Source organism: Macaca nemestrina, chromosome 1 (assembly GCF_043159975.1).
Source record: "Macaca nemestrina isolate mMacNem1 chromosome 1, mMacNem.hap1, whole genome shotgun sequence".
NCBI lineage: Eukaryota > Metazoa > Chordata > Mammalia > Primates > Cercopithecidae > Macaca > Macaca nemestrina.
Window position 1 is genome coordinate 118061048 of NC_092125.1, and position 8786 is coordinate 118069833.

At 37.3% G+C, this 8786-nt stretch overlaps 1 protein-coding gene across 2 annotated transcripts; it reads right to left on the minus strand.

The window, feature by feature from the left end:
• Window positions 1-3505: 3505 nt before the first annotated feature.
• LOC105479142 (thyroid stimulating hormone subunit beta) lies at window positions 3506-8023 on the minus strand. 2 transcript variants are annotated; one of them, XM_011736957.3, is made up of 3 exons: window positions 7917-8023; window positions 4268-4430; window positions 3506-3820 (listed from the first exon to the last, which is right to left on the minus strand). In XM_011736957.3, the coding sequence occupies exons 1-3, from the start codon at window positions 7973-7975 to the stop codon at window positions 3566-3568; spliced, it is 477 nt and encodes a 158-aa protein (XP_011735259.1). In that variant the 5' UTR covers window positions 7976-8023; the 3' UTR covers window positions 3506-3565. The 2 variants fall into 2 exon arrangements, with proteins under 2 accessions (XP_011735259.1, XP_011735260.1); XM_011736958.3 differs by lacking the exon at window positions 7917-8023 and adding an exon at window positions 6547-6691.
• Between the last annotated feature and the right edge of the window lie 763 nt (window positions 8024-8786).

Sequence of the window (8786 nt, forward strand, 5' to 3'; positions counted from 1 at the left end):
AGGAAAAAGAGAGAAAGGAACCAGTTAGGCACATAGCTAGGATAAGTCCTCCATAGGATTCCTTTTGTCTAACAAAGGAACGGCCTGAAAGATCAGACTGCAAGCATAGATAAGGAGGTAAGGTCCACTACGAAGATGCCTTCTGTGTAATTAGCAAGGGTCACTTATACACAGTAGGCTTCAGTGAGCACATTCCTTTCCTTTTTGAACATATTCAGATAAGGGAGTTTGCACAGGGGAGGGAGGGGGGGCTTGCTTGAAACATGCCCAAGAGCAGTAACACAGAACCTGGCAAGTCCACAATGGAGAATTCTGCCCCCTTACACATGCACAGTAAGAGAAACTAAGTAACATAGAGTAACTTAGGCTAAGAGTCCACATGCATACCAAAAGGACAGGGAGGAGCTGTCAGGAATTCGTGTCTTATGCAAATGAAACACCTAGTCCTAACCATTTTTTCACACCTTATGTAAATGAAATATCTTGCCCTACTAGCCTGTTTATAAAAGCCCTTGTATTCCACTGCAGAATGGCAACCCTCTTTCAGGTCCCAGCTCCTCTAAAGGAGAGCTTTCTCCTTTCGCTTATTAAACTTTCGCTTCATCCTCACCCTAGTGTTCATGTTCCTTAATTTTCTTGGTGGTAAGACAAAGAACTCTGGGTCCTACTTAAAAACAACAAAACTAAAACATCCTGGTGCATTGGCAAGGCTGCTAGGATAAGATGTATTGCATTGTGAATCCAGATATGTGAGGACCACTGGGCCCTCTAGGGAAGAAGGGAGGTCAGGGCAGATTGGGACTAACACCTGTCCTGCATATTGGCCCATTAGCAAGTCATTGTTGACCTTTCTGAAAACAATTTCAAGAGGGGACAGTAGTGGAAGCCAAATTGTAATGACTGTGAAGAGAACGAGAAGCAAGGAAGTAGCTGGTTAGTGTAGTGGGCTCTTTCACACACACACACACACACACACACACACAAACTTGAAATAAGAACCCAGGGAGAGAGGGGGCAAATAACTAGATGGTTGCAGAGGATGAAGAGAGGGTTATTTTTTTGCTTTTGCTTTTTTTATGATGGGAAGAGATTTAAGGATGCTTCATACTGAAAAGAAATCAAGAAAAAGGAAGCAAGAGAAAATACAAGAGCAAACAGCAAAGTCCTGGGGGAGATGAGGAATGGAATTAGGAGCATCTTCTGAAACTAGTGGGAAAGATGCTGAATTCATCAAAACTTCTCAGTTGCGCAAGTGTCAGAAACCTAACTCTAACTGGGCAGAAAAGGGAAGTTATGGTTTCTGTTAAGGGGTGAAGCCAGCTTCAGGTTAGGCTCAAATGATAACAATAGGCCTCTCTCTCCTCAGTCTCTCTTGCTCTCCACTGGACTGGAGAGCTAGCTGTTTCCAAGGGATGCCAAAGATGGCCAGCAGCAACTCCAGGCTCACATTTTATCAGTTTAGGAACCCCAACAGGCCAACCACTTGTCTTTCTAATAGTCCAGGTTTGGTTGAGCCTAGCAGCATACCCACCCTCATCATCCCCACTGAAACCACTTGAACTCAAACTGGAAGTGAAGAGAACACCAGAGGGAAATCAAGGTGCAGCTACCGGAAAAAAAGACATGGATGCTAAGCAGGCAGAAACATCAGGTAGAAGGAGGGTGGCAGAACTAGAGAAAGTGAGCTAGAGTTGTCTTATAAGTGGGAATTAACCAGGAGAGATGAGCAAGTAGGGAGGAACCCAACAGTGAACAGCAGAGTGGAAGTTACCTTTATAAAAGAATTTTTATTACACTTAGACTCAGTTCAAATCCTTGAAAAAACTTTTTCAGAATCCATGAAGGCATTCGTGACTAGTGCCAGTTAGATTTGAACATTAGACTTTGTATTTATTAATCAAAGGTCTATATTTGACATACAGTTTTAAGTGGTATGCAGCTTTAAATGTCCATGTTATCAGCTGATATGAGAACCCAAAACCCTAGATTAATATGTGGAGACCACACAAATATCAACTTCAGATATTAAAGTAAAACAATGTGGGTTCTGACTTTCGTATGTAAATACACGTCTATTCCCTCCCCATTGTGCTAATCCATCTACAGGACCCCACCACTACTACCACCACCCTCCTCACCCCCACCCCCCGTGCACTATCAGCATACAGACATCTACATTATGCCTAGCTGAATTTAACTGGTGGCTGTAGAATACAGCAAAGGCAACTGGCCCTGCTGAAAACTGTTTTTTGCCTTGGTGGGGGCAGTGTGGATGAAAAGGAATGGACAAATAGAGGATATATCATCTTTTTGAGATCAAGTCTACAGGGCACTAGGTCTGTCTCATGTCAGTCATCTGTTGAAAGCAAATTCTCATGAAAGAGTATCTAAGGAAGGAGAAGAAAAATAAACAGCTGCTTACCAAGCACATTTACCAGAAAACAGTGTTTCAATATTGATGAAGGTTTAGATTAAAATTTAGGATAATTCCACTCTCTCAAATCCCTTTGCACTCTCCCCCATCCCTAAAACCTTTTACAGTCATACTAGTTTTTCATTACATTAAAAGTCAAAACAGCCCCAGTTGCTTTTGGTATAAATGCTGAAAAGCATCTCCTATTACTTGAAGGACTACGAAGGATTTATACTTTCACATGTAAAGTGATCGTGGCCTCTTTTCTAGGCTTTGTAAACTGACTTTTTGGGGTATAACTTTTATAGGTCAGTTGGTGCACCAGAGTAATTAATTAAAGAAAATAGGCCAGGCGCAGTGGCTCAGGCCTGTAATCCCAGCACTTTGGGAGGCCAAGGCGGGTGGATCATGAGGTCAGGAGATCGAGACCATCCTGGCCAACATGGTGAAACACCATCTCTACTAAAAATACAAAAAACTTAGCCGAGCATGGTTGTGGGCACCTATAGTCCCAGCTACTCGGGAGGCTGAGGCAGGAGAATGGCGTGAACCCAGGAGGCGGAGCTTGCAGTGAGCCGAGATTGCACCACTGCACTCCAGCCTGGGCAACAGAGCAAGATTCCATCTCCCCATCTCCCCTACTCCAAAAAAAAAAAAAAAATTTATCCAGTGCATTTGAATGACCAGGAATAAAGCACTACATTGTAGATTCCACATGCTCCTTACTCCCCACCTCCATGCCAGCCCTGCTTCTAGCCTTCTGAAGTTCTGACACCATGTGTTCCTTCAGCTTTTGATCACATTACTCTTCATAACTCTGTAGTCATCCCACATTCACTTTCTATATCACAGAAACCTCCTGGCCCTCTGTTAGGAGAGACTGCTCAAGGCGAGTTTTTTGGCATATCATATCCCTGTTCTCCATTTTACATCCACTCTGCTCTTTCACGTGAAAACCATCCTTCGACTGAGCCCAAAAGGCCCATTCATTCAACTTTTCTTCTAAAACCACTTAAGCTCTCTAACGCCTGTGTAGGTATGGGTATGGATTAAATAATTCTCAAAATGAACATAAGATATTGTGAAACATAATATTTTTGTTAGCTTTATTTCAGGCAAGCACATTTAACCAAATTGCAAATTATATCACTATTAGACAGAAAATCCTACCAGATAAGACTTCTGAGGTTTGGTACAGTAGTTTGTCTTGATGGCCTCATGTATACAGTCGCTATAGTCAGTATTGCACTTGCCACACTTACAGCTTAAAGCAACAGGATAGGAAAAATAGGGAGCAACATGGAGTGGGCATCCTGGTATTTCTACAGTCCTGTAGATGAAGTCTCTATATGTGCAAACATCCTGGGACAGAGCATATTTGGGAAGAAACAGTTTGCCATTGATATCCTGAGGAAAGAACAGAAAAGAGAACATAATGTGATAGGACTTTAGGAAACATATAGAAATAGAAACATAAAAATAAATTCACTTATATTCCTTCATCACAAATACAACTGGGAAAGAATTCTTTAGCCCCATTCTCCAATACCAACTTAACCAAGCTGAATTCTACAGAGATAAAAGTGACACCCTCCTCTCTTTTATCATTGATCATGGGAACAAGATAAGATTTAAGTAAATCTGGGACATAAAACTGTTATAAAATTATCTGCATCCATTGTGCTGAGTAGATTCACATAATATTGTATCCTGTGTACTCTGCTTCTAAGGAGTCAATAACCATTAGATTTGGGAAACAAGGCTGTGATTTATTTCATTTCCTTTCTATATAGGAACGGACTTCTTAAAGCCTTATATAATTTACAGCCAAAAGAAGTAACATGAACTACATACCCGTGTCATACAATATCCAGCACAGATGGTGGTGTTGATGGTTAGGCAATAAGCACACTCTCTCCTTTCGATGTGCATTGTATACTCAGTTGGAATACAAAAAGACATCGCTTGTCCACATGCAAGGCCAAAAAGCACGGACATCAGAAAGACAGCCGTCATGCTAAATCACAGACAAAATTAAAGAACCTATTGGTTAAAATCAGAAAGGGCAAATAAGCCAAGAAAAAGTATAACCAAACCTCAATACCATCCCAATGCATATAATCATGCTTATAATTCTACCATTTGGTCAAGGAAGATGCCAGAAAGATAAAGTCCAAAAAAGGTCAGCTAAAATTACTACTGGTGTTAAGGGGCTAACTCAGAAATCTAGGAACCCCCTGATCCCACTTCCAAACCCTTAGGATATCCCTTTAAGTTTGAAATATGTACAGTTGGAACAAATAAAAGATTATTTTACACAGAAAGAGGTATGTAATTTGTTCTCAAAAAGATTAACAGGCAAAAAAGAAAAAAAAAGATTGACACAATTAGAAGAATACAATCAAGGATGACAGCTCCATTATGGGTTAGCCAGGAATATTACATAATTTTTGGATGCATGGAAGAAAATAGAGGATCCACAGTGCCTCAGGCAGAAACAGAACATGCATCTCAATAGAGCTTGCGTGATGAAGAACTTGTTCAATATCAATTGGATATTATCAATATGTATTGATTGGATATAGTTATATTTATATGATATATTGGATATATCATATCAATATGACATTGATATGATATTGATATCATTATACCTCTGGATAATGTTATGACATAATTATTTTAGTTCTACTACTGAGGAAGGGTAATTAAATTTCAGACTTTTGGATGTAAGTTGATCACCTTGAAGATTTAAGAAGTTTTTTTTTAATCTTACAAATATTGTACAGCTAGCTAGATATGTCTGGATTTTTTTCATTCTCAAGTATCATTGTCAGTAAAGAAAATATACACCTTAATGGAGTATTATTTTTGTCTAGGAACATAAACTTGTTTGCTTGTTCTATTAAATAAATTATAATTTACAAAATATTTTGTTCAATAATCAGAAGTACCAAGATTTCCCCAAATCTGTCAGTTATACCTAAACAGCATCTTTAAGCTATATACACTAAAATCTATGTTAACTGAAACCTCATAGGTTCAGCCTCAGTTAACCAGGATTTTTTTTTTATGAGAAACCATGAAAACCACATTACACAGGTTACCAGGGATTTATTTTAAATGTCAGATTCCAGAGATTAGTGGCCATTTCAATCAACCTTCTATTCCTAGAATGAGAATTGCAGATAAATTAGATAAACACATATTGAGCATCTGAACCAGGCACTGACAGACACAAATGGAAAAGATACGGTCCTTTACCTAAAGGGGTGACTGTCCAGTGGAGGAGTTAATATGAACACAAATAATAATAATACAGATTGTTCTAGTGCTCTGAAAAAGTCCAGATTATGACTTTAAGACCTACAATTATCGAAGATTTATGTTTACTATACTTCTTATTACACAAGAAAGTAACCCATTTTAGGAAGACTTAACTTTTAAAGGTTAAAATAACAGGGATTTTTCTCACAAATTCTTTTAAATGAAATATGTTGCATATCCAAACATTCTATGGAGGGTTTTTTTTTGGTATTTGAGTTAAGGAGCAAAAAGCATACAAATTCCTTACTCATGGAACCTGGCTTCCTCAAGCGCTTCTCAAATGTCAGCTCCCTCTATGGTCCAGAGTTGGTCCCAGTATTTTAGAGATACAGACCTTGAGGATCCTCTGTAGGAGCTTAACATTACTAACTGCTAAATTATGTAAAATGCCTACCCATCATGGTCATTATCATTCTGGCTTGTTTAGACAGCCAGCTACTGAGTTTTTTCTGTAGGAAACAATTAACTTCACATATTTTACCTTTTAGCTCTATGATTCTGTATAAAATCGATGTGGTGACCTGGTGATGAAAATATTGGTCTAAAAATTAAGAAACAGAATTCTTCCATAAATCTATGAGAACTTGACTAAAATGTATAATCTGTTTGGGTGTTATTTCCCCATATGCAAAACAGAAAGTGACAAGTACACCCGACCCTTTTTAAAATGTAGGATGAAAATTTGTTTTGGTTTGGTAGGATGAAAATTGTCATACTTACTATGGATACTCTATATTTTTTTAAGTTTCTCCTATAAATGTAGAACTCTAAAGTAACAAAAGTAGAAAATGAAAGTGCTGAATTACCAGCCACAGTAGCTGTACAACTTCGTGGGCATAAAGAAAGCAAGAACTGTGCCTTTTCCTTTACTTCTTTATTGCAAATAGTAAAACTTCACCCACAGAATCTTTCTGGGCCTCAACTTTCTCACCTATAAAAGGAAGGCTTAGAACCAGAAGATGATCATGAAAATCTTCGCAGCACAAATAGTCTGTAATTCTATATGATAAATTAGTGTCAGATCTGATTGATTGATTAAGAGTTAGTGATCTAAATTCTACTTCAGGATTTAATTGCAGTTGTGTGCAACTGAGTAATTTAATGTCTTTGTGCCTTCATTTTTCCATATGTCCGTTCCTAAAGTCATAAAAAGAATAAAACAATACACGTGAAACGCTTGGCACTCTATATAAGAAAGATCATATAGCTATATAGCACTGTACAAATCAGCGTTAGTTAATCCCTTCCTCTGTGATACGCCACAATTTCTTCTTCATCGTCATCTGGGTTCTCATCTTTGCCACTTAATCATCTGAAATCATCATAAATAATTTGTTGGGTACCTAAACATAGAAGGCATGGTTTCAGGCAGGGCCTAAATAATGAGATGCCTTCTTCAGATGCATGACCATATATGTCCCTACTTTCAACATATTTTCTTATTCCAAGATATGTTCTTTCCTTTGCCCCTTTCCTCTCTTTTTTCCTCTTATTTTTGCTCCCAATGCTTCATTCTTAATAAACACTTTCCTCTCTGCTCTGCCAATTTCCTTCATTAATTTTTACACTCCAAATCCCTTACTATGAAAAGAACTAATTGCCCATCCTATGAATAATCCTGGAACTTCATTAAAGCAGCATATTTTTCTAGAAAGCAAAATGTGCTATACAGCAGGTGTGTGTGTGTTGAACACTATCAAAGGTGGTTTAACTGTTAAATAACTAAAAAGAACTTATAAGACAGAGCACATTACCCCTGCAGGTACTCAAAAATGAATTTGCTCTAACATTTCCAGAAGCATATTTTCATAAAAGATGACCATTAGTACAGGAATTGAGAGGATTTAATACACAGATCATTAAACTGACAACAATATTTAAATCAAAATGAAAACAGAAGAAAGCCATGAATATCAAATATCCTTCATTAGGGAACTGACCAGTTGCTTCACTTTCTTTAAGTCAATGAATTTTTTCCTTAGCCTTATGTATGTAGTTCACTCACCTTCATCTACTGCTAAACAATTTGGAGCAATAATTTAAAATATTAGAGCCTATTGAAGCAAATTATCTTTCAGCATTTTCCACTTTCTAAAAAATGGTAAAATGGTGAAAATGAAAAAAAATAGCTTAAGAACATTTCATTTCACAGAGCCTTCTTACTATAGACACCTACCTTACTTTGCATTGGTGAGCAGATGCTGTGATGACCCAAACTAAAAGCTCTTGGTTCATTTTATACCCTTCAGGATAATCCCTTCTGATCTTCCTGTTTATATAATTGCATTTGATTTACTGCTTTTTTATCTGAAAAGCATCTATTGAAAATTCATACTGAACTCCAAATAAAATGTATTTAGACAAACAAGCTCACAATATCTTTCCCTGGAAGCTGACATTATTGAAGCATGCATTTTCCTCTCTCCTGTTTCAAAATAAATTACCTTTTAAATTTATTCTTTATTAATATTTATTTATTACTATTAATAAAAGATAGATACAGAATGGGAAAAGCCAAATTCAAAAAACACTCTAACATCATCTAAGTAAGTCTTGGGAATAAAAATTTATTTGGGGCTTGAGTGCTTCAAGTTTTACCTAAATGTTCATGTAAAGATATATAAAATTATTCCTCATCTAAAAATTTTGTTTAGAACAAAATGTGTAGTTCAAAATATTTTGGGGGAGATTTTAAGATATTAAGTAAAATTTACACGTGTGAAAGAATGACTGTCTGAGGAACATGGCCACATCTGACAGGATGTCAAGCTGACCTGAGATAAAATTTTGGCCCTGCCATTTGCTTGCTATATGACATTGGCATGCTTGACCGCTTTAGTTTCTATGAAAAGGTAATATCACTTCTGTAACAATTTTTGGTGTTGAGCATTTTTTCATATGCTTGTTGGCCATGTACATATCTTCTTTTGAAAAGTGTCTGTTTATGTCTTTTGCCCACTTTTTAACAGGGTTCTTCAGTTTTTGCTTATAAATTTGTTTAAGCTTCTTATGGATTCTGGGTATTAGACCTTTGTCAGATGCATAG

Excerpts from the sequence above, each read along its gene's own strand:
- LOC105479142 (XM_011736957.3), bottom strand. The coding sequence starts at position 7,975 with ATGAACCAAGAGCTTTTAGTTTGGGTCATCACAGCATCTGCTCACCAA. Across the intron at positions 4,431-7,916 it reads GCTCACCAATGCAAAGTAAG|CATGACGGCTGTCTTTCTGA; the intron begins GTAGGTGTCTAT and ends TCTGTGATTTAG. Across the intron at positions 3,821-4,267 it reads CTGGATATTGTATGACACGG|GATATCAATGGCAAACTGTT; the intron begins GTATGTAGTTCA and ends TTCTTTCCTCAG.